Raw genomic sequence first — 25801 nt, forward strand, 5'->3', positions numbered from 1 at the left:
TATGATGGGCTGCAGCATGTGTACCCATCATCCTGCCCTCCCTCCCAGAACTCTCAACTCAGCTTTGATTCTTCATTCTTCAATGCTGGAGTTTTGGGTTTTTGTTGTTGTTGTTTGTTTGCTTTTGAAATTCTGAAGATTCAGTATAGCAGATACTCACTTACAGGAATGGGAGGCATGCTAAGTTCCAGCCCTTCCCTGTGTTCACTGCCTCAAGGAGTGGCCAAGTCACCCAAGCCCCAGAACCCAGGCTAGTTGAGAGCTGGGCTTTGGGAGTCAGTGCTGTGTGGTCCACTAAGGATCCAGCCCAGACCTGCCAAGGGGTAAGATTGCATCAATCATCCATGGGGTCAAGTTCTCGCTCTCCACCTTGCCAGAGGGAACAGATTCAGTTTCCACACCTCTCCAAGGGGATTTTGAGAATAGGGGCCTGAAACATCACACTAGCATGTCTGATGGGCACAAGCTTCATAGAGTGTTCTGTGGCTTTTGAGGACTTAGAAATTTTTTTTTTTTTTTTTTTTTTTTGGAAACAGGGTCTCATTATGCAGTCTTGGTTGGCCTATAACTATATAGACCAGGCTTGCCTCTAACTCACAGAGATCTGCCTGTGTCTGCCTCCCAAGTGCTGAGATTAAAGGTGTGGGCCACTACACTCAGCTACCTAGAACTTTCTGAAGAAAATATATCCTCTTCCATGGGATGAACAAAGTCACCATATATGGTTTGCAGGCACTTGAAATGTGACTGAATAATTAAGGAATTAAGCCACCCCATGCAAAGCCTCATGTAGCCCAGGCTGGCCTCCAGTTCACTATGTAGCTGAGGATGACTTTGAACTTTTGACTGTCCTGCCTCTATCTCCTCAATGTTGGTATTATAGGCATTCACCACCACACCCAGTTTATGCAGCACCAGGGATCAGTCAAACCCAGGGCTTTGTGCATGCTGAGCAAACACTCCACCATCTGAGCTACATCCCAGCCCAGGAACTGAATTCTTCATTTGTTAAATTAGTGCTCACAGGAGCACTGGGGCCACAGCTTTCCTATGTATGAGTATGTGTATATAAGTGTGTATAAAAACAGAACAGTGTGTTTGCATCTATGCAGGTATGCACAAATATGCCCATATGTCTGTGGGTCAGGCAAATAAAGTGCCTGAGACTAAGACACACACACACACACACCATCACCCAGAATGGCAGTTTCTAAGTCGTTACTTTTTATTTGGAAAGATTCATCAAGCTCTTCACGTCCTTGTGAGAGTTGGCATGATTAATGAGAAGCAGCTTTTTCATGAAATGCTTGGAGGTGAACAAATTCTTCGCCTGTGAGATCTGACCATTCCACTGACTTGGAAGTTTCTCTTGATTAGATGGTTAGTAGTGGAGAAGGGGTGGAGGGCATGCTAGAAACTTTTTGACAGTCATCTAGATGTGAAAATCAAAGCAATTCACCAGCTTCGCTTTCTCAACGTTACAGCTCTCTTTGTCTTTCTCTTGAGTCTCACTTTCCTGAAACAGCCTCCCAGTGCCTGGAGCCCCCAGGAAAAACCATAACTGGTAGAATCCTGTGAGATGTTCTGGTCCACCCATACATAGCCCTATGGCTTGCCAAAATTTGAACCAACAGCCAAACATGGAAAGGAACTGCCTAAAAGAGTGGAGGAGATGGTGAGGTCTTGGGCTGCTGAGAGTCTACACATGCACATCACAGCTCTGGAACATTCTCTCAGTCGTTGACCTAGGCTACCATGACTATCTGGGTTCTGATTGGTGGATCCTCAGGTCTCGGAACATCCTTGTATCCTGTGTCTGTAACTTCCCTTTGCCTACCTCCAAACCACCAGGGGAAGACCCCCATGTAGCCCCCACCCCAAAATAAAATAAGCACAGAGTCTGAGTGGGTGAGTGTTAGAGTCAAGTGGAGAATAAAAATGAAACACCTCATGCTTGTGGGAGGCAAACTTGTGCGACTCCATTTCCAACACAGCCCGTGAGACACTGGGCGGTGCAGGAGAGGGGCCTGTGGATGGGCCATGCCCCAGAGTCAAGTTATGTGGGGAAATGCCATGACTTAGGTTATAGTATCCTTTTTTTTTTTCTTTTAGCACCGTTAATGTATTCAGTTAAATCTATGTTAGCACCTTATCCCCAGGCAGAACAACCAACCATCCAAACATTTTAAACAAAGTGGGGGAATGGAAGGGGGGGACATCAGAGGGAGAGGGAATCCAGGACTGCAGAAGGAGGTGTGAACTTAGATCACCAGGTCCTTGTTGATGTCCTCTGCAAAGGAAGAAGAGGCGGAGTTAAAATGAGGCTCGGCCATAGGACAACAGAAGGGGCTGGCTGGGAAGAGGAGGGGACAGTAGGAGTAGAAGCAGGCGAGGGTAATGAGCAGTGAAGACGATCAAAATACACTATGTAGATGTATAAAAAGTCATAATGAAAGCCATCACTGTGTGTAATCACTATGCGCTAATAAAACAGAGAGGCCTCGTGTCCATCCTAGCTCTGTTGGATTCCCTCCCATCCCAGGACCAGGCGCCAGTCAAAGTCACTGAGAAGAGCACCCAGGGACCTTGATCTCCCTGACCCTAGCCTGTTTCCATCAATTGAACTGGCTGCCAAGTTGCACGTCCTGTTTCCATTCCCCAAGCAGCCAGTTCCCAAAATAGCATTTACATGGCGTGAGGACTAATGTTTGACCTTTAGGAGAGAGACGTTCAGGGCGCAGAGACAAAGAGAGCAGAGCAGGGTTAAACAGGCAAAGGAGACAGGACAGACAAACACCAGGCAGAGCCACCAGAGAGGAAGTGACAACTCCCCACCCCTCGGGGGCACTTCTTCCCCCTGAGCCCCGACACTTACGCTCCTTGATGCCGAAGCAGCCGGCCCACTCGTCCAGGGCAATGTACTTGTCACTGTCCAAGTCACAGGTCTCAAAGAAGCGTGTGGTGCAGTGTTCCATGGGGATGAGGGGAGCCCGCAGTGGGGCCAGCTCAGTGTGGGACAGGTACCTGGCAGGGAAGAGCAGGGAGGGTGTGAGCATGGGAGAACCCACAGCCCAGTTCGGGAAGCCAGTGGTCGGAGTCCAGAGCTGGGATCCTGGCTTTACCTAGAGCTCTGCCCTGGACCTACAGTACTACACTACCTGACTCGGAGCTTCAGTTGCCTACTCCATCTGACAGAGGGAGAAATAGGCTGTTCCAGTTCTGAGTCTCAATGGCTTCCTTGTAAGGGTCATTTGGCTGAGTGGTGGGGACATAGAAACAATATATTCAGCACCTGAGTTATAGTAAGTCAAAATCTAGTGAGATCACACTACAAGTGAGATCACACTATAGAGAGAACATTTTTCAATGTTCATACATCAGTATACAGAACCAGGTGCCCAGAAAAGGGTCTAGAAAGAGACCCATCAGTCCTGTAATAGGGCTGAGTTATAGCTCAGCAGTGGAGCCCCTGCCTAGAATCCCCCATTGAGATCCACCAGTAGAGATTTAGGGGACATGGCTCAGTGGTAGAGTATTTGACTAGAATCCCCTAGTAAGGGACTATGGTGTGAGGTGGCTCAAAGGTCGAGTACCTTCCTAGAATTCCCTAGTGAGAAGCTTTCCTAGCATGTTCCAAGCCCTGGGTTCCATTCCCAATGCTAAAAAATAAGAAATAAATGAACAACAAAACTGGTTCTGACTCCTGGGAGGGGCTGAGCCAGGGCTGGCTGGGCAGCGGGATGGGAAGGGCACATGACCTTCTCGCCTCCTCTGTGTATCATGCAATGAATGCCTTCAGGGTTGTCCTCTGGGGTCCCTCCTACTGTCCCCCCTGCTGGACTCCAGAGCATGACCTTTTCTTCTTTTCCTTTTCTTTCTTCAGAATCCCAATTAATTGTCCCTAGAACAGTATTACCCACAAGGGACCTCAGGGGACACCATGACTCCTGTGTTTTTCACAGCGTCCTGTTTACAAAAGGCATCACACACAGAATCTGAACTGGCCAGGGCCCTCCTTCACTGTCCTGGGAGAAAACAGGTTCAGGCGGCCGTAAGGCCACCAGCAACTCTAACCAAGAGGAAACTGGAGCATTTTCCCAGCCATCCAGCTCCAGCAATCCATCTAGAACTTTCTCTAGGCCACTTGGCTCATGGGATCTGGATGTCCCCTAGGACTCTCCCCTTCTTACCCCCTGTGTCACTCAATTGGATCCCAGCCACAGCAAGAGCTTGGGAGAGGAACAGCTAAGAGCTTCCCAGAGCCTAGGAGAGCCAGGCAATCGGGAGTGGGAGGCTGAGGGGGTGGGGAGGGTTGACCAGCAGGGTGGGCAAGTGTCCTGGCGCACAGCCGGACACAGAGCGAGCAACACACAGAGCGAGCAACGAGCATTTCAGAGAGGAGCCTTCCTGGCCTGGTAGCTCTCTCCCAGACTTGCCAGCAGGGTGGCCCTGCTCTGTCCCCTGAGTGACCACCTGTTTCTGACACTCAAAGCAAAGGGCAGAAATGGCTCCAGGAAGGATCGAATGAGTTGCCTCTTTGGAAGCTAAACAGGGCTTCTTACTCTCATTGTTGCAAAAAGAGACCAGCAGTGACAGCAGGGGTGGGGGAATGGGGGAGGTGGGGGGTGTAGGGGGAGTGGGGAGGGATAGGGAGGTTGGGGGGGGGTTGCAGTGTCAGCTCAGGTACTGCTCTTCCAATTCCCTGCAGTCTCCTTAGTGTCCAGGTCATGTGCAAGAGCGCCCAAGTCAGGAATTTGCGCTGTGGAAGCCATTGGCTGAAATTATAGGAACTTCTGGAGCTAAACCTCAGGCTGGATCTGGGACAGGGCTGCTGGGGCGGCTGCCCTATTCTGCTGAAGGACCACAAATGAGCGAGCGTGAACGAGGCGTGAGCGCGGCTGCTGTGCCTTGACCCTGAGTCACATAGGAGTCTGTTCCTGGATGCTCTCTCTCCCCTGCCTTCACAGGTGTAGGGACCATTCTTTGTGCTGCTGATTCCTGCTTCTGATGAAGGGTCTCGGGGCTTTCTTCCTCCCAAGACATCATCTCTCCTCAGGATGCTTGTTCTATCTGCTCTAACTCTAAACAGACCGTGGGCTGAGGAACAACAAAGGTTGCTGAGGGGCTTGATAGACTCACCCAGTACCCCTCCCAGCCTCAGACCAGGCCAGAGCTGAACCTATGGTCCTGAGGACCCTGCCTCTTACCCATCACTGGGGTGCTGGTCCAGCTGGCCAAACTGCCAATGGACAGGGAAGATGTACATGTTGTAATTCTTCTCGAAGTCTCTGGCCAGCAGCTCCACAGGGTGATCTCCGGCCTCCAGACGCTTCTCATTCTCATGGATCTTCTTCACCTGTAGGTGTGGAATCATTATCAGGTGACCAAGGGTCCAGGCCCTCTTCCATCTATGACAAGAGGTCAGCCCAGGCCAGAGCCCACAGTGAGAGGAAGAGAGAGACCCTGATGGGAGCCAGCAGCTTGTCCGTAGATGGGGAGGCCATAGTACCACCTGCCTCAAGCCACCACTGCCTGAGGAGGCTTAAGAAGAGGCTGAGAAGTCAACATCCGGTCTCTGCCATGGGGCTAAATATGCCTGCTAAAGGAGAAGGCCTGTTGACTCAGATGCAGAAGGAATAAAGAGGGTTATGCTTTGGGTCTGTCTGCTACAGACCTTCTCAAAGCCTCTGAGGGCAGCTGGAATCCAGGGTGAAGGCACCCTGCAAAGTGAGGCATAGGTCACCTCAGGGCCTGGTTCTAGGAATTGGCCCTTGATCTCCATCAACAAGGTCCAGAGAAGTCAATAGCAGGCACTCTGGTCCACACTGGGAGGAGACCACTTACCCGCAGCTTCTGCTTCTCAGTGAGGAGGTTGTTGCCCTCATCTCTCTCGTACAAAGTGACCAGGACGTTTTTGAGCCAGTCACGCATGCGCAGAGGGAACTCGGTCAGTTCGGAATCCAGGCAAGGGGGGATGACTAGGGCACAGAAGACAAGATTAGTCAACTTGGACCTGCCAGGGGCAGACACACTCCCTGGCCACTCTCTCCTTGTCCAACTCCCCAAAGGCACTTCACTGGGCAACCTCGGCCATGGTGCCTCTGCCCCTCTGAACCAGACCCTCCACAACTCAGTAAGTAAAGAAGGCTGCATGGGGGAGCTCAAGGGCCTGGCTGCTTCCCAGCTTGCACCTAACCCGATGGGGCACACCGCCACCCCAGATGCTCCTGCATCTTCCTAGGTGATGAGCAGTGTGTGATCTCAGCAACGGAGGCCGAACCCTGGAAGGTGTTTGAAACAACCTCTATCCATAGGTCCAGCATAATGGCCGTGGGGAGAAGGCTCAAGAATGCACAACCCCCAGAACCTCTTTAGAGATCATAAGCCCACAATGTCACACCTGGAGAATTTGTTCAAGCTCTCCTGTCGCTGGACTTAGCAGTGGGCAAGAGAAGGCTCTTGCCTGCAGGCAGATTATCAGAACATCAGCCTGCATCCAGTTGGGATGGATACCTGGGGGATCTGGTGTGTGCTCTTCCATTGCTTTGAATCCAAAGAATGCCCCTTTGAGGCTAGGACCACTGCCTTCTGGGAGTGGAAAGTCCCACATGGAGCTGGCCTGGGCAGGTGTGTGGCCTCAGAGGCAGCAGCAGCCACTTGCTAAGGGCTCCTTAGAGCATGCCTCACCTCACAGCTCAGGCCTCCCCACCAACCTCTCTCCCCTGTCTTCTCTCAGGCTCTCTAATCTATGCCTTCCCTTTCACACCCCAGCCCCGTCATTAAGAGCTCAGGGCTAAGTATTGGAACATTTGTTTCCTGCCCTCACTTCCTACAGCTGAAAGCCTCAGGTGGAGGGTGGGGTTTGGGGGGGGGGGCTTCTTTTGTTTTAGTTTGATTCAGTTTGGCTTGCAGAGCTGGGGGTGGGATCTTGTGCACACCAGGCAATCACACTACCACATAGCTATAGTCCCAGCCCATGGGGAAAGATGTTCCCTATGTAGAACATGCTACAGATACACAGCTTAGGCTGTCTTACAGGCAGTGAGTATGGCAGAATTTGCAGCTTGAGTCATTAACAGTGGGCCAGTCAGAGCTCCTGGCATCCTTCTTCAAAATCCTTAGGCTTCTAGAAAAGGAGGATGAGGAGTATGACGGAATAAGGAGCTAAGGGTCCGTGCCAATACAGAGGAACAGAAGAAAAGGAAGGGTATGCCCCTATTTTTAAATGCATTTATTTATTTATTTTGGTATAGATGTGTGCTCACAGTCATGTGTGCCTGTGTCCATGTGTGGAGGCCAGAGGTCAATCTCAGATATCACACCTCAGGTGACAGCCTACTTATTTTTTGAGACATGCTCTCTTGTTGGCCTTTTGCTCACTGAATAGGCTAAGAGGACTGGCCTGTGAGGCCTAGGGATCCTCCAGGCTCCACCTCCCCAGTCCTGGGAGTACAGTGTGTACTACCACACCTATCCTTTAACATAGGTTCTGGGGGTGGAACTCAGTCCTTATGCTCATACAGCAAGCATTTTATCTTCTGAGCCATCTCCCCAGCCCCAGGCATGCCCCTATTTGAAAAGCATTCCAATTGAAAGATCTTTAAAATATTCTTAGGCCCAGGTCAAACATTGTTTTGGTTTCACTATGTTCAAGCAGGAAGGATTTGAGTTAGCCTTATGAAAGAACATCCTTGCCTGGTGCTGGTGGCGCATGCATTTAATCTCAGCACTCTGAAAGGCAAAGGCAGGCGGATCTCTGTCTGTGAGTTCTAGGGCAGCCTGGCCTACAGAGTAAGTTCCAGGACAGCCAGGGCTACACAGAGAAACACTATCTTGAAGAAAGAAAAAAAAAAGGAAGAAAGAAAGAGAGAGAGAGAGAGAGAGAGAGAGAGAGAGAGAGAGAGAGAGAAAGAGAGAGAGAGAAAACATCCTCAATCTTTTCTAAAATGAGCTCCTATGATGGCTAAGGTTCCTCCTAGGAGAAGATGGCCTAAATTCACTTTATGAATGGGTACAATGAAGCTCAGAGAGTGGATGAAATTTACCCATATCACAGAGCTGGCATCAGTGAGGACATAGAGCTAGCTCCCTGAGGAGGAGGCTAGAAGGTGTGAGGGCACTCACATTTGCATGGCCCGATGTAGTCCAGGTGGAGCTTGTGACCCTTCTTGGTGCCCTCCAGGGTGCACTTGGTGGCGAAGAAGTGGCAGGAGGAGTCGAAGGTCTTGTTGTCATTGCTGCACACCTGTTGGCCAAGCACAGGGCACCAAACCTTCATTCCCAAAGCCCGACCTGGGATCCCTGTCCTTGCCTCTTTCAGGGATGGGGACACGGGAACCCAAACGGTGAATCCTAACAGCCAAGTGCTCTCACACACAGTGAATTAGAGGTTGGGGAACAGAAGCCCACTGTGGTGGTTTGAAAGAAAATGGCCCACCTAGGCCCATAGGGAGTGGCACTATTAGGTATGGCCTTGTTGGAGGAAGTGGTCCTTGGAGGTGGGGGGCAGCTTTGAGTCCTCAGATGCTCAAGCCACACCCTGTGTGGCAGTGTCTTCCTTCCGTCTGTGGATCAAGATGTAGAACTCTCAGCTCTTTCTCCAGTATCATGTCTGCCTGCATGCTGCTATGCTTCCCACCGTGATGATGATGGACTAACCCCCTGAAACTGTAAGCCAGCCCCCAATTAAATGTTGTCCTTTATGAGAGTTGCTGTGGTCGTGTGTCTCTCCACAGCAACAGACCAGTGACTAAGACAGTCACTCTAGACCCCACTGTTCCACCACGTGAGAGAGCTGGTGATTTTGGAGCAGAAGCACATCTGAGTCACAGCCAAGACAAGAAAGGTACTTCAAGGACACTGAAGGATAGGGCTGTGGAAAAGACACACACACATGGGAGAAAGCACACAGCAAGCCAGGAACCATTATCTTCCTGAAAGACACAGCAGGGCAGTTGACATGGCTCAGAGGGTAAAGACACTCAAGCCAGGCATGGTGGCGCACACCTTTAATTCTAGTACTCAGGAGGCAGAGGCAGGTGGATCTCTGTGAGTTCAAAGCCAGCCTGGTCTACAGAGCGAGTTCCAGGACAGCCAGGGCTACATAGAGAAACCCTGTCTCAAAAAACAAAAAACAAAATAAAACAAACAAACAAACAAATAAATAAAACAAAAAACAACAAAAACAAAAAACTAAGCAAAACAAAACAAAAACTTGCCACCAAGCTTACTGAACTGAGTTCGATCCTGGGAGCCACATGGTAGAAGAAGAGAATCGACTCCTAACACAAGCCACGACACACATACACATGGGCACACACACAAACACACAGATACAAACAAAGAAGGAAGGAAGGAACACAGCATGAGGGTGGCCATGGCCTGAGGCCTGGAGCTTGGCTCATGACAGCACCCTAGTTGACAAGGATGTTCACTGAACATGGGCTACTTGCAGAGGATGCTTTAGGCAGAGTACCCATGCTCCTAGGAACTGGTCCTCACTCAGAAGGCAGCTATGTGTCCAGTCCCTGGTGCAAACATTTTTGCAATGCCAGAGCTGAATAGGTTGTGCATGGTAGGTGGGTGCTCTATCCCTAATTTAAAGCCTTATCTCTTTATTGTTTTATTTTAAGACACTCTCACTACATTGGCCAAGCTAGCTTTAAACACACTGTAGCAGAGTGAAGCCTTGGACTTCCAACTTTCCTCTTACTCCAGCCAGCCTCCCTGTACCACCAGGGTTTGCCCAAAGAAAACTGAAGGGCCAGTGAGACAGTTCAGCAGGTAAAGGTACCACATGGTGGGAGGAGAGAGCTGACTCCAATGGGCTCCTCTAAGCAAGAGCATCACTGCCCCATGTATGGAGCTGGGTAAGAGAGATCTCTGTGTAACCCTCCCTCTGTGAAGACTCCCTGGATGCTACAGCCTCTCTCTGCTTCCCATGTGATCCAGATGACTATTCAGAATATGGACTGGGGTGAACCTCAGCTGGACCAACTGACTCATTGAGTCCTGCTGGAAAACCTCTGGTCATATGAGGAACCAAACAGAGAGGCCGAGGGTTAAGCAGGGGCAGGGACACAGATAGGAGCAGCCTTGGCTAGGGGAAGAACCTGGCCTGCAGGTGTGGAGTCAGTAAAGGCTTACACATTGCTACAGGGGGAGACTGCCGCACTGGAGAGCAGTGGGATGAGGAGTGGGGAAGGGGGAGAGTTAAAAGTGAAGCTAATATTTGAAGCCCAGAGGCAAGGTTTGTCTTGGAGAGATATTTAAGAATGAGCACCCAGATTGGAAGTTGCTGGAAGAATATTGGTACCAAGTTTTCTGCCCTAAGCCAGATGGTCACTACCACAATGATTGGCATAGGTAAGTATTTTAAAAAAATTTTGTTTGAATGGATGGATGAGTATGTAGATAGATGGATGGATGAGTATGTAGATGGATGGATGGATAGATAGACAACTATATAGATGGATAGGTAAATGGATGGATGAATGGATGATGAGTTTTGAATGGATGAGTAGAGTGAGTGAATGGATGGTTAAGTGGGTGAGTGGATGGATAGAGGAATGAATGAATAGATGGATTAATGGATGGGTAGATAGACAGATGGGTGGGTGGATGGGTGGGTGAGTTGATGGGTGGATTTATGGTGGTATGGGTAGATGAATGCATAAGGATGGGAACGTGGCTGGATGGGTGCATAGATACATGATGGGTGTGTGGATGAGTGGGTGGATGGATACATAGTGGGTGCATGCATATTGGAGATAGAGTGGATAGGTTTGAGAAATGCTGGCATCCTTTAACAAATGCACAGCAGCTCTAGGAGTTCAGGAGTCTCTCTCCCTTTTCAGTTGTGAGGGTACTTAGAGAAACTCAGTACCTTAGCTGAGATCTCACAGCCATCAGGTGATGGAGATGAGGTTGGCAGTCAAGCTTCAAGCAGACCCTTGACCCCCATCTCTGGGCACAATGCTCTGCTGACTACAGAGAATGCATTACAGGGCCAGTGGGATGGCTTAACAAGTAAAGATGCCTGTCACCAAGCCTGGTGACTTGGAATCCTGCACCCCACATGGTGGAAGGAGAGAACAGTCCATAGCAAGTCCTCTGACCTCCACATATATGATACATACACTCATACTCACATAATAAATAAAATGTAAAACTAAAAATAATAAAATTACAAGCAAGAGTGCATTCTAAGCCAGGTGGTAGTGGTGCACGCCTTTAATCCCAGCACTGGGGAGGAAGAGGCAGGTGAATCTCTGTGAATTCGAGGCCAGCCTGGTCTACAGAGTGAGTTTCAGGACAGCTATGTTACACAGAGAAACCCTGTCTCAAAAAGTTAAAAAAAAAAAAAAAAAAGAGCACATTCTATCTGAGACTATGTAGCACTTAGTGATCATGTTCAACACAGAGCCTGGAGCCTGGTGGTACAAGTAAATTCTTTTGAATTCTCAGCAGCAGCTAGAAGGGTGGGGCCGAGCAGGCCCTCAACTGTGACTCAGCTCCACTTTCCTGTTGTGACTGGTCCTAGGGAGAGGACTTCCAAGAACGGAGCTGCCCTGGCAAGTCCCCCATGCCCAGAGATTCCTTAGCACACTGTGCTTCGCAGGGCCCGGGTCCCCACTCTTACCTTCTCAAACTCGCCAATGGGAGCAGGGCAGCTGGTGGGGTCCTGGCACACACACATGGGGGTGTTGCTCTCATCCAGCTCACACACCTTGCCGTGTTTGCAGTGGTGATTCTGGCAGGGGTCTGGGAGATAGAGCATAGTGTCAGCTCATCACAATGGCACATTCCCCTACACTACACAGATGGGAGATGGGGGCTGACAGCTTTTGGCTGTATTGGACTCCCAGCACCAGAGTTTTGGGCATCCCGTAATCCCCTGTGCTCTGTCACAGAGTTCAGGGGAGCAGTTGGACCAGTCTAGGCATTAGAGATTCAGTTCAAGGTCAGAACTAGGGCCTTTTCAGAGGGCTAGAACCTCAGTCTGGGACTCAAGAAAACTAGGGTGCACATGGATCCCCCAATGACTAAAACAATATCTAGATTCTCAGCTCTCTGCTGAGCAACCACAGGACAGCATTCCTTGATTCAAAGCACTTTCTAGAATGACTTGGAAGATTGAGCTGTTGTCATGGATTTAACAGGCTGTGAGGTCCGACGAAATAGAATCAGGTGTCCGCAAAGGAAAAGGAAGAACCCAGGCCCACAGTAGACAATGGGGCCAGCTGTGACAGGAAACAATGGCTGGGCATGGAAGAGGAAAAGGATATGACTCAAGACCCCATGCCCAGCCCCTGCTTTAGCAAGCCTGCCCAGCTCTCTCCAGACACCCTTAACTGTCCCCTCGAGAAAGCTAAAGTGGGTGCTGGGGATTTGAACTTGGTAAAGTGGGTGCTGGGGATCTGAATTCAGGTCTTCATGCTTGTGCAGCAAGCGATCTTACCCACTGAGCCATTTCCTTGGGGCTTCCATCTGCACCACTGCTTTGTTAAGACATAGAAGCCCTGGTTCAAAGGATTCAAATCTCCTTTGAATCTCTGCTTCCAAAGTCCATGCCCTTGATCCTTTGGACACAGATGCCTCAGCCTATGGGCTGAAGCCTGAGGCCCTGAGTCACTTCCTCTGTACTTGAGGCATTGGACTTTACATCAGGTTCCTTTCCTACAGCCCCTGTTTCTTTGGGCCAAGTGGAAATTGAATGAGCCAGCCAGCTTTTTCAGATGGGCTCCCGGGAGGAGCTGGAGCCCAGGCTGAGGCCCTGGGAGAATCTTGGTGACCAGATGTGACCATGACTTTTGTGGGAATGTGACACCCAACTGTGGAGTTTCCTCTGCCCTTCACAGCTTGGACGGCCTGGTTATAAATAGATCTATCCCAGACTCCCCTGGCCTGAGGAATCCCAGCTGGCCTTCCACAGCTACCAGGGCCCCACAATGCATCTCCTTGGTCAGAAACTTCCTGTGGGCTGTCCTTGGGCCTCCACACAGGCAAGGGCAATCCAGATGTGCCAAGTGACAGAAGAAACTTACTGTCAGCCACTACCTCCTCGACAGTCTCCTCAGCACCGTCCTCAAACTCGCCCATTTCCACCTGGACTGGATTGGCACCCACGGGTACCTGCCACGGAAAAGAGAGAATGAGGCCAGGGGTCCTCATCCCACCCCAGACCTGGGAAAGAGCTGCAGAGAAGGAAGAGGGACCTACATGAAGCCTCAAAAACCCAAAGAGGGTGTGAGGGACACACAGGAAAAAAGAGAGCTGGGCTCAGACCACAGTGCAAATGCTAGGGTGGAGAATTTAGGGGAAAATTATTATTTATTTATTATTAGTTTGTTCCATGTATTATTCTATACTAAATATGTCTAGAGCCCTGAAATTCCATTATGATAGACCAGAGGCCTCCCAGATGTTAGGACAAAAAGCATACCAAGCTCTCTATGCCTACCAGGCCCAACTGTGTGGGTGCCTTTGTTTCACACCGGGGGAAAACTGGTGGTAATAAGAAAAGAAATATGACAGCCAGGCGGTGGTGGTGCACGCCTTTAATCCCAGCACTCAGGAGGCAGAGACAGGCAGATCTCTGTGAGTTCAAAGCCAGCCTGGTCTACAGCGCGAGATCCAGGAAAGGCGCAAAGCTACACAGAGAAACCCTGTCTCGAAAAACCAAAAGAGAGAGAGAGAGAGAGAGAGAGAGAGAGAGAGAGAGAGAGAGAAGAAATATGAAATGCAAACATTTCTAAATCCTCCCAACCTCAGGGCACAACTGAAGCTTTGGGGAAAAAGATGTGTGTCCCATTCCAGTGAGGAGACCCACTACACTTGTCTGGATGGCCCAAGGAAGGGACCAGGCAGAAGGGGGCGGGGGGGGGGGTGGGGGAGAGGGAGTCACTACCACTATGCCACGTCCGTACCCCTGTCTCCTCGACCACAGTTTCTTCTGCCACTATTTCTTCAGCCGCTTCGGTCTGCTGCTGGAAAAGAAGACAGGGTTCAGAGAGTTGGTCAAGGCCAAGGCCAGCTTCCTCTCTGAAGTGTCACTGGTTAGAAACAAAAGCTGGGGGCATTGAAGTCTCAGGCTGGAGCACACAGTGCAACTCCATTCTCCTTCCTTCCTTTAAAAAAATTGTTATTACATGTATTTTATTTGTATGTGTGAGTTATATGTGTGGGATGGAGTGAGCACCCACGCCACAGTGAGGCAACTTGTGGGAGTCGGTTCTCTCTTTCCACCATGGGGTCCTGGGGTTCGAACTCAGTGTGTCAGTCTTGGCTGCTGAGCCATCTCACTAGCCCCCTCTTTATTTCTTTTTTTAAAAGTATGGAATACTTCGTGTATTTGTGTGTCCCCTTGCACTGGGGCTGAGCCAATCTTCTCTGTATCCTTCCAGTTTTAGTCAATCTACTGCTGAAGCAAGCCTTCATTTCATTATTTCATTTCATTTGGACAGGCACAGGCTGCCCTTGAACTGGCCCGTTATGTTTCAGCCTTCCAGGAACTGGGATCATAAGCTTGAGCTACCACACTTGTTTTTTTTGTTTTTTTTTGTTTTTTCATACTTTCCACCAAACCATCTAGCCCATCCATTATTTTACTGACAGGTCAAGTTATTTTACTGCTGGTCAAGTCTCAATTACAGCCTGAAAACAAACAAACAAACAAACAAACAAACAAACAAACAAACAAACAAAGAAAACAACTCCCTTTAACTCACAGATGGGGAAACTGAGACCCAGACAGAATGAACACCCTCTGTGACTTCTAATAGATGTCAAACCTTCCTGCCCCTCTTGTGTGACTCATTTTATTGTTATTAGGAAATTGCCTCCTGACATTTCAGACTCCAGAAGTAGGGTGGGGTGTGTGTGTGTTTGTTGGGGGGGGTAACACAAAACTTGGAGGCCCCTGATTGGCTGCAATTGCTTCCAAATCAAAGGCAACTGCACCAAGTCTTCAGTCAAAATCTGCCTGCCTGATGAATTTGGCCAGAATCTGCCATCCGCCTGCTAGTGAGGAGGGCAGGGAATGTCAGATTGAAAGAAAGAAGCTGTTCCTAGCCAGGCGTGGTGGCGGCACACATAACCTAGGATTGGGAGTTGAAGGCAAACTGTACATAGTGAGACTCTGGAAGAGGTAGGGGGCTAGGACCTCATTTGACTAGATGGGCTCTCTTTAAATGTGTTTCTTTTTTTGTTTCATCTTGTGTTACATCCAGTACATTCCCTGAAGATGGAATAATGGTCATTTCTGGTTCATTCTGATGGCAACCTCTTCCTCTCCCTGAAAGCCTGCCCAGTTCCAGTCTCACCTCAAGAACTGATTATTGCTGCCCCATCCCAGCCTCCTACAGCCTCCAATGTCATAATCTCTGTTTGCATCTTCTCTATTCCCCACCCCACCCCCGCAATTCACCTGGAGTCTGTTACTTATAATCAAATGGCTTCATAAACTCAGAAGCCAACCTACTTCTTTCCCAGGGCCTAGGGCCTTTCCCAGCTTCCTTCCCACCAACAGGCCTTCATCCCTGCTGTTGACACCCTCAGAGAAGAGGCCAGTTCCAGCTAATGGTCGCCTCAACTGCTGAGTAAGCTCTGACCTGTGGGTTACAGAGCTCTCTTTTTTGGAACATTTACCCAAAAGTTTCTTCCCATTATTTCTCCTAACCATGCTGACTTAAGAAAAAGACTTACATATTTTTTCTTTAATTTTTAGATTATTTTATTTAATGTGTATGAGTGTGTTGCTTGTATGTTTGCCTGTATTCCATATGCATGCCTAGTACCCACAAGATGTCAGAAGAGCCTCTGGTTGTAAGCTACCTATGGGTGCTGGGGATTGAACTTGGGTCCTCTGCAAGTGCTCTTAACCACTGCATCATCTCTCTAGCCCCTATTTTTTTTTTTTTTTAAGACAGGATCTCATGTAGCCCAGGCTGCCCTCAAACTCACTATGTAGCTGAAGTTGACCTTGAATTCCACATCCTCCTACCTCTACCTCCCAAATGCTAGAAATACAGGTGTGTTCCATAAGGGTGGGTTTATGAAATGCTAGGGACTGAACCCATGGCTTTATGCATAAATGCTAAGCAAGCACTCTACCAACTGAGCCACATCCCAGCCCTGCTGTCTCTAACACCTAGAGAAGGTTCAGAAGCTGGAGAAAGTGGGGTGAGTTAGAACTCAGACAGCATCTTTGGGTACTTACAGGGGCTGCCAAGGCCCTCCCGGCCAGGCAAAGGAGAAAGAAGATCCAGGCCCTCATGGTGCTGGGAACCCTGTGGGGAGAAGAGAATATGGGTCAGCAAGAGACCCTTCCTGAGTTCCTGAGATGTGAAAGGTGACTTCAGATGGGACTGTTAACCGAGAGACAGAGACACGTATTAACCTCTTGGCAGTGAAGAGGAAGTCTCATTTAGGGCTAAGATGCCCTTTGCACCTCTGACACCCATTGTCCTACTTCTTAATGCAAAAAGCAGACATGGCCTGGAGCCTCCAAGGGAAACTATGCAGCTGCAAGTGACGGAAGTGATTTGTTTGCTTCGTGGCTCTTCCTACCTCCCAGTTTCCTTCTATTGAGGATAAAGGTACAGGAGTTTTCTATTTATGGTCATGAGATGAAGTCTCCACTCTACGTACATTGATTGCGGGTTTTTTAATTGGTTGGAAAAAACGACCGGCTAAAAAGTCAAGTTTGGGCTCTTTGATCCCTCTTGTTCTAAGGCGTTTCCCCCTATTCCTCAAGCTCTCCCTCCTCCACTCCCCCCTCCTAGTCCCTCCCTTCCCCTCCCCCTACCTACTCCCTCCTCTCCTTCTTTCCCCCTCCTCCCTTTCTCTTCCCCTCCACACTCTCTCCTCTGCAATGGGAGAAGTCAACAGGAATCAGAGACAATAATACACACTTAAAAGCAAAGCCCAGGGCTCTGGGGTGGTGGAAACATTTTCTCCACTCTACCCAGAGGGATCCTCCAGGGACATCGCCCAGCTGTATCTCTGTGTCGAGCTAAGATCTAGAAAGTCCCCCTGGTCACTGCTCTGGCCCAGCTTTCCGGATGTTGAACTTTGAACTCTTACACTCAAGCCGTGGAAGGGACCTTGGAGCAGAGACCTCTGCTGATGACTTAGGGACCTGTGGTGGAGACATCTGACTCCTTGTGCTGACCAGACGGGCTGCTGCTACCAAATGATCTAGAAAGTTCTTCCTAAATCTGCCTCCCTCAAGCTTGTGGTCTATCCTGTCTCTTTCTACAGACTCACAGAGCAAGCCTGCTTCCTCTGCTCCCAAGAGCTTTCAAAGGAGCACCGGCGATGCCTTCCTTTATCTGGCTACCCGAGAGTTCCCATCAGCCTCACCAACCCTAGCTTCTTCTAAGACATCCTCAACTGACAAAGCTTGGTGCTGGGAGATGCCTTGGCAGCATGGGCAAAACTATTAAAGTTGGATTCGATGCCCAGGGTTCTCACTCCACCTTGATATTGTCTCCACGTATGGATTAAATTCCTCGTTCTCTCTACACCTTGGCTCCTATCTGTCAAGAGAGAGGGTTAGAGAAGGTAAACTTTGAGATGATGGATGTAGTCTTTAAAATGCTTACAGTAATGGAAGGGTGGGAGTGGAGCAGAGGAGTGGAGCATATGCTTAGCTTCCTTTCAGTCCCTGACACCAAATAAACACACACAAGGAAAGCTGTCTTGACATATCCCCTCCTCCAGGATCCACCTTCTTCCCTTGCATAATAGTATTTGGGGGGGGGGGGAGTTCAGGTTCCAAACATCTTTGAGCTGAGGATGTAGCACAGCAGTACAGAGCTTGGCTAGAATGCACAAGGCCCTGAACACCATCCACAGCATCATAGAACTATTCGGATGGGACCAGAGTAGCCAAACAGGCAGAGGAGGAATGGACCACAATGGTCCGGTGCTAGCTGAAGCTGGAAAGAGCCTCACACCCCCTCCTTCATGGTGTGGACATGGACTAAAACTATAAAGGAGTCAATGAATTGGTTTGGAAGCTTGTCATTGCTTCAAGACAGCTCCAGCTTCCTTGTCTAGTACTGACTAGAACATTCTTCCCCTCTCACAGCTGTTCACTTGTTTCCCTTCTTGCTTCTCCGTTTGGAAAACACGAGTTCAACATCCTTCGTGTGTGGCTCTGGGCAGACGGACCAGGAGAGAGAGCATCAGTGAGGACCAGGAGAGAGAGCATCAGTGAGGGACTTGTCTGAGGCTGTTTGGAATGGAAAGATCAAAGTGGGGCTGGCAGCCAGAGCCCACGTGTCAGCCAGGCCAGGCTGCGACCAGACATGCCATAAGTTTCAGGTTAGAGGGTTAGAGGGACGACTCCTGAGTCTGGGTGCCTCGTCTGAGGAGAAGAAGGAGGGGATCTTGGGACCCCCAGACTGCCCTGCTTCCATCGTCCTACTCGCTCACTCTGCCCTGTCTCAGGCCCTAAGTCCTGGAGTGCTTCACGGCCTTAAGGCCGGAGGCTGGGTAAGGCCAGGGAGAAAACAGACGTATAAACTCTCAGGGGATGTGGTCGTTGTCCACATCTTAGTTCTGCCTTGTGCTGCTCCACCAATCCCAGAACTCTTTTCCTCAAGATATTAGGGTGAGCAGATAGGGGAGCCCCTTAACTATTCTGGATGAAGATAAGGGGAGCCCCTTAACTATTCTGGATGAAGAGCTACATTCCCGGCTTGCCCATGAGACACATCTCTGAGGTTCTATATTATACCTCTGACCAAAGAGGCTGGGGACCACCCTTCAAAGCCAGCTGGAGGCACAACAGTCACCGCAGCCAGGGCAGAGAACAGAGTTAAGACTCTGTAGTCAGTACAAGGTACTCATGATCTAGGTCCTGCACACTGGGGAACATACAAACACCTTCAGAATCTTCACAAGCCAACTTTCCCAGGATGGCCTGAGGCAGGTCTTTCTGCCCAAGAGAAAAATGAGACCTAGAAAGGAAGATTCATGCCCTTGCTAGCAGCCCAGGACATAAGTGACAGGTATCAGCATGGTCTCTCAACTCTGTGTGATGTTTCCCTTGGCAGCTACCTGCTCCCGGGATGGTCATCAAGATGGTGCCCACTTGGGCCAAACTGGCCTGAGACGTGGGTAGGAAAAATGCCCTGGGCAGGGGAGGAAGTGGAGGTGTATTACCCTTGGCTTGGTGACCGCCAAATACAGACACCCCTAGTCGGCACCCTGGCACCCCCTCCCCGTTCCGTACATTGAGTCCTTTCCTTTTGCCTTTATTTGTTCTGGAGAGAGCTGAAAACTCAGCCTGGGTTGCCAGCAGGACCCGAAGCAGAGGTCACTGGTCTAGCTCTTCTGATGGAAGAGTTTGGATGGAAAAGTACAGCCAGCCCCCAGCTCACCATCAAAGGGGCTCCTGGGAGCTCCCTGTGGGCATGGAGATGCCACTGAGTATCAAAACCCAGGGACAACCTTGGAACTGTTGGCATTTAGACAGTGTGACCCAGAACCACAGACTCTTAAGACGACCTACCTTGGATAGAAAGTGTGTGGAGAAATGTAATCTCAGAAAATTTCCTAAGGGTCTCAGGAAGCTAGGCTGGCCTTGAACTTGATCTGTAGCCAAAGACAGTCTCATACGCCAGATCCTCCTGCCTCCACCTCCCAAACACTGGGATTTATAGGCCTGAATCACCACACCCAGTTTGGTTGGTTTGGGGGTTTTGGGGTGAGGGGGCTTTTGTTGTTGTTGTTGTTGTTGTTGTTTTTCGAGGCAGAGTTTCTGTGTGTAGCTTTGCGCCTTTCCTGGAACTCACTTGGTAGCCCAGGCTGGTCTTGAACTCACAGAGATCTGCCTGGCTCTGCCTCCCCAGTGCTGGGATTAAAGGCGTGAGCCCCCACTGCCCAGCATGTTTTGTTTTTTGAGATGAGGTCTCACTATGTAGCCAAAGCTAGCCTCAAATTTGTGATCTTCCTGCCTCTATTTCCTGAGTGCTGGGCACCACCAGGCCAGGCCATAGGGGTTACTGAACCTTGAAATGCTGCCAATGTGAAGGCCTTGTTGAGAAAGCCTGCCCCAGAAGAGCAGTGTCCCTAACAGACCAAGGCCTTTGCTGGACTATTTGACTATGTCTATGCATGAAATTAAACAAACAAAAAACAGAGATGGGGGGTGTCAATTGATAAAGTGCTTGCCATGGCAAGCATGAGGACCTGAGTTCAGATCCCCAGTATTCATGTAAAAGCCAGGCGTGGCAGCACATGCCTGTAACTCTAGCACTTAGGAGAGGCAGGAACAGGAGGAATCTGGGGCTTGCTGGCCAGCCAGTCCAGCTGAATCAGCAAGATAAAGGCCAATGAAAGACCCTGTCTCAAAACAAAGTAGAGCCGGGAGGTGGTGGCGTATGCCTTTAATTCCAGCACTCCGGAGGCAGAGGCAGGCGAATCTCTGTGAGTTTGAAGCCAGCCTGGTCTCCAAAGCAAGTTCCAGGAAAGGGGCAAAGCTATACAAAGAAACCCTGTCTCAGGAAAAAAAAAAAAAAAAAAAAAAAAGTAGAGGGAGTGGAGGAGCAACAGCAGAGGCTGACTCCGGCTTCCACAAGCACATAAACGTAAGTGCACACACACACACACACACACACGCACACGCACACGCACACGCACACGCACACGCACACGCACACGCACAGACGGGGAGAGCTCAGTATAATAGGAGTGGAATTGCATACCCCAACACCTCAAGCCTCTTGAAATAGCTCTAAGTTCCCCTAGAATCAGCCAGATACCCTTGGACAAAGAAGCCCCTAAGGTCCCTGTCTGTTCTGGACTCCTGAGTTAGCGCAGTGGATTTTGGGTTGCCCTCTCTTCCTCCTCGCACCAGATTCTTTGTTTTTATTTCTGTTTTTTGTTAGAAGGGATGAAGCTATGAGAAGCGGTTAGGATGCTAAAACCTAGAATTGGTTCTGGGCAGCTCAGAGGCGAGTTTGTGGCTGGACACAGCCCTGCTGAAATTCCACAGAGTCTCCTAAAGTGCCACGTTTCACTTTGTCTAGACCAGGCTGGAGGAGTTCCTGCTGCCTGTGCACCCTCCAGACCATGTGACTGGGTCCTGCTGGCAGCCCAGGCTGAGTTTTCAACTCTCTCCAGGACAAATAAAGGCAAGAGGAAAGGACTCAATGTACAGCCATCCCTGTGGCATTGGGGTGACCACAAATGGAGGGGATAAGAAACATCAAAGTATCCAAGATGTAACATCTGGAAAGGACTAAGGGATTCCAAAAGCAGCAGATATGCAGTACACCAACATCCTCATACTCCTCTTGTGTATGTGGCAGACATTACTAATCAATCATACAATATTTCCCCCTCAACGTCTGGAGTGGCATCAGAATTTTGAACACCATCCTGATAGCCACTACTAGTGGCTTGCCATTGTGAGCCACATGATAGTTCTTTACCAAGTCCTTACTAGACAAAGAACTCACGACTTAGAGAGAGAAAATAATTCACTCAAATTCCTAGGGCGAGGTGGTTTCTGAACCAAAATATCAGAACTATCTATACTTTCATTGTGATTGTTTTTTTTTCTATTGAACTCTGACATCCTAAAGTTGCAATTAGTACAGGATGCTCCAAAGAGGTCCTTTAACCCAGGACTATATCAAGTTCCTGTAACTTTTTTTTTTTTTAAGATTTATTTATTTATTACACATACAGTGTTCTGTCTACATGCCAGAAGAGGGCACCAGATGTCATTATAGATGGTTGTGAACCACTATGTGGTTGCTGGGAATTGAACTCGGGACCTTTGGAAGAACAGCCAGTGAGTGCTCTTAACCTCTGAACCATGTCTCCAGCACATTTTTTCCTTTTTCTTGCGGGGGGGAGCTGAGGATCGAACCCAGGGCCTTGCGCTTGCTAGGCAAGGGCTCTACCACTGAGCTAAATCCCCAACCCAATATATCAAGTTCCTGAAAGGACCAAGTCACTATCTCTGCTCATGGCTTCCCTACTAGATATCTATGTCCCGGCAGGTGAAAGCAAAGCTGATTTGCTGCCCAATACACCCTTGGCTAAGGCAGAGGCTGCTCTCTAAAAGCTTCTGTTAAGTCATCATTTGCTGGCCCTGGCTCTGACCCTGTGCAATCCAGCTGTCCCTGGAGTCGAAAGTGAGGCTGGGAGGAGCAGGGATTCACACTCTACTGTGTAGGGGAAAGGTAGCTCCTCGATCCCCAGGGATGGGTGGAAGCTGTGCCAGCCTCCCCCTTCTGTCTGTTTTAAGTTGGAGGAATTGCTGTTAATTAAGTGTTATGCATGCTTTAGGGTCTACAGAGCAAGGTCAGCTCCAAACTGACCAGAACTTGATAAGGTTACAAAGATCTGGAGGCTGGACTCAGCCACCAACCTGCTGTATACTCTCAAGTGAGTTACATTTCAACTTTTGTATCTTGGAAATAAAGGGTGTGTGTGTGTGTGTGTGTGTGTGTGTGTGTGTGTGTGTGTGTATCACTCAGGGAGAAGAACATGAGGGTGTGGCTGCATTCCACGCTTATTTTTAGCCACGCTTGTGGTAAAGTCAGTATCTACTTATTTAAACTCTATGTCCCATCTGTTTGCCTATTTATCTCCCCAGACTCATCCCCCAGCCCAAAAGGCCTCAATAGGCAAATATTCTTTGCCTCACAGCCGCTGCTATTTAAAGCTTATTTTCAACATGGAAAGCTGCAGCTGGAAATGAAAAGCCCAGCTGTGCACTGGGCTGCAGAGCCCACAGCTGGATGAGGGTCCACCCAGAGCCGGTGTCACCAGAGCCTTCTTTCCTGTTCCTCTCCTAAGACAAGAAAAGAGGCTGCTATTAAACATGATTTCCTTCCAAGGAAATCAGTGCCTGGGACTGGGTTCACGGGATATTGAGCTCAGATCGTCTCCACCTAACAGACTGGGAAACCGAGGCTAAGACAGGTTGCTTTCACCAATAGCAAAATACCCTTCCTTCCTTCCTTCCTTCCTTCCTTCCTTCCTTCCTTCCTTCCTTCCTTCCTTCCTTTCCTGTATATGATGTGTATATGTATTGTGTACATATGTGTGTGTGCGTGCTCTGTGTGTGTACACACTGTGTGTGTGTTCGTGCTCTTTGTGTGTGTGTTGTGTGTGTGTGTGTGTGTGTGTATGTGTGTGTAAGAGCCAGAGGTCAGTGTCTTCCTCTGTTGCTCTTCACCTTTTGTTTGTTTGTTTGTTTGTTTTTGGAGACAAGATCTCTCTGTGAAACCCAGCCTAACCTGGAACTCACTTATATAGACCAGGCTGGCCCCTACCTCACAGAGATCAGCTTGCTTCTTCTACTTCCTGTGTGCTGGGAATAAAGGCTTGTGCCACCATGCCCATCTACTTTATTTTTTGAGACAGATCTTTCACTAACCTGAAGCTGGCCAGTGAGCTCTAGGGATCTGCTCTTCTGTGCATCCACCACACCTGGCTCCCCATGTTGAGGCTGAGGATCAAAACTCAGGTCCTCAGGCTTACAGCAGCAAGCACTTCAAACTAAGTCCTGGTCCCAGCCCGGATCGCCAGACTTTCTGTAGTGGAAGGCGCGCTGCTCTTGGGAAACTGAGAAGACTCCCAAATTGAAATGAATTGAAACAATGTATTTTTAAATACCCCTGTCAGTACTCTGTTCTCTGGACCCCAACTGTTGGAGCTGCCAGAAGAAAAGGGACTTTGAATAATCCTGTCTGTGTTAAAGTCGATCGTTCGTCGTTCCCTTCCATCCAGCACCCTCTCCTAGGGACTGCTGTTACTGCCCGAAATAGGGAGGAAACCAGAGTTCAGGAAGAAGACAGATTAATTCAAGGTCAAACAGCACCTTCAGAGCACAGACCCAAACCCTCTATCTTGCAAAGGGCCGCACTAGAGGCTTATCGCAATCCTGGGGCCCCTGAGACGTGGGAGATGGAGACGGGGCTAGGAATTTGCTGTCGTCCTTGTATTTGTGGCGGGGATGGGATGGAGTGGTGGTGGTGGCGTGGGGGACTGGAACCTGACGGTCCCTGAATGTTCCCAGAGTCCCCTCCCAGCCAGTAAGCAGACCCTAGAGGAAAAAAAAAAAGGGTTACCGTGGCAACTCGCATTCCGAGTGAGTCACCAGGGAGAGGAGCCTCTGGGTGGGTGGGGCTTAGAGAAAGTTTCAAAAACTGACTCCTCAGAGCCGCCCCCTCCTCCCTCCCCTCCCTTCCCCCTCCCCCCAGTGAGGCCTGTCGATGTGGCAGCTGACGGCTGAGTTAACTCTCTCTTCCCCTAACCGCTCCTTTCTGGTTTAATCCTTGGCAAATACAAATTTGTTTCTGTTCTCGGCATCACACCCTTGCACCATTCTGGAGGTCTGCTATCTGTTTGGGAAGATCTTAAGCCTGAAAACTGTGGACACCCATCATCTCTTAGACACACACACACACACACACACACACACACACACACACACCCCACTACACTGTACACACCATTTTCAGGAACTTTCAGAGACTCCCTGAAGTTATTCAAAGTGCAATTTCTAGGCTTCAATTAGTTATCTGGCTTGGAAAGTCTTACAGGAATTCAGGTGCTCCAGGGACTAAACCTCTTCCTTAGGACAAAAAGGCTAAACCCAAGGGAGATGCCTTTATGAGATCGCCCACAATCTGTGCCTAATGCTTGCCACCCTACGTAGGGTCTGCATCTCACTCCACTCACTACATGCACGCAGATGGTTCAAGAAATTTAACCTAGAGGCTTGCCAATGGAGGCACTGTGTTCCTCAGGTATGCTATCCCTGAGGAAGATGCCTGATGCCTGTTCCCTTTAGGTGAGACTTATCTCAGCCACCCTGGGTGTCACATACAGGAAGTTCACAGAACAGCTGGGAGCAGACGAGCATCCAACAGGCTGGTCTGAGTCTTGGGTGGATTCAGCAGTGAGGTGTGAAAGGTGTCCTGGAGCCCAAATCCCTCAGTCCCCCCCACTCCGCCCTGTGTCCCTCCTCCAATCACCTCACTCCCTCTGTCTGGATTGTATTAACTGTTGGTTTTCTCAGATGTCTAGATACAGTAAAAACAATTGTTGGTGGGTTCCTGTGATGACCAGCTCTCAGAATTAGGATGGGAACAATGACAATCCCAGGTTGGGAGAGACAATAGTATCTCAGGCTGACTGACGCCATCGGGTGATGTGGGGGTGGACAGAGACTCCAGGGACCTGAGCCTTCCCAGAGGAACTGAGTAAAGGGAATGCCTTGCCTTTGCTGTTCGCAGATCGGTTTATCCTTCTCAAAGTCCCATTTGGACAACAGCACTCTGACCCAGAACCAGCTGTCTGTTCTCCTGGACTAGGGAGCCAGACCCAGCAGGCTGCCAGCCAGACTCTCTGGGTTGGCAGTGTGATGGGCAAACGAGGATCAGATTCCCGGACCAACAGCCTCTGCCACCGGAGAACATACAGAGAGAAAGTGCTCCCTGCAAATGATGTCTATTTTCTGCAGAGCTACGGGGATAGCAAGTTCCCCTGTGAGTGAGCAACAGGCTTCCAGCCTGTGCCCTGAACGGAAGCCTCCCTTCAGCTTAACCTCCCCCCAACTCCCAGGCTAGTCAAAAGGAAGGGGCAGAGGGATTAATGCAGTTTACAGAAGGGCAGGGGTGGCAGGGTGGTGCATACCTCGGCGCAGGCAGGCAGGCAGGCAGGCAGGCAGCAGAACAGTTCTGGCAGTCTGAAGGGCTGCAGGAATGTGGAGGGGTTTAGAGGCAAGCAGCAGGAAGCCACTTGGAGTTCTGGGCAGGGTCTGTCT

The 25801-nt window shown here is 49.6% G+C and overlaps 1 protein-coding gene and 1 non-coding gene across 3 annotated transcripts; both read right to left on the bottom strand.

Annotated features, from left to right (window-relative positions):
• Positions 1-2191: 2191 nt before the first annotated feature.
• On the bottom strand, positions 2192-25801 carry Sparc (secreted protein acidic and cysteine rich). Of its 2 annotated transcripts, none has more exons than XM_036197265.1 (10): positions 25672-25801; positions 16220-16289; positions 13929-13985; positions 13047-13134; positions 11642-11763; positions 8125-8245; positions 5845-5978; positions 5208-5356; positions 2876-3024; positions 2192-2290 (listed from the first exon to the last, which is right to left on the bottom strand). In XM_036197265.1, the coding sequence occupies exons 2-10, from the start codon at positions 16274-16276 to the stop codon at positions 2262-2264; spliced, it is 906 nt and encodes a 301-aa protein (XP_036053158.1). In that variant the 5' UTR covers positions 16277-16289; positions 25672-25801; the 3' UTR covers positions 2192-2261. The 2 variants fall into 2 exon arrangements, with proteins under 2 accessions (XP_036053158.1, XP_036053157.1); XM_036197264.1 differs by having other exon boundaries at positions 13929-13988.
• Positions 14330-14431, bottom strand: LOC118590475. Its single transcript, XR_004945776.1, has one exon. It is a non-coding gene; the product is annotated as a U6 spliceosomal RNA (small nuclear RNA).

Source organism: Onychomys torridus, chromosome 8 (assembly GCF_903995425.1).
Source record: "Onychomys torridus chromosome 8, mOncTor1.1, whole genome shotgun sequence".
Taxonomy (NCBI): domain Eukaryota; kingdom Metazoa; phylum Chordata; class Mammalia; order Rodentia; family Cricetidae; genus Onychomys; species Onychomys torridus.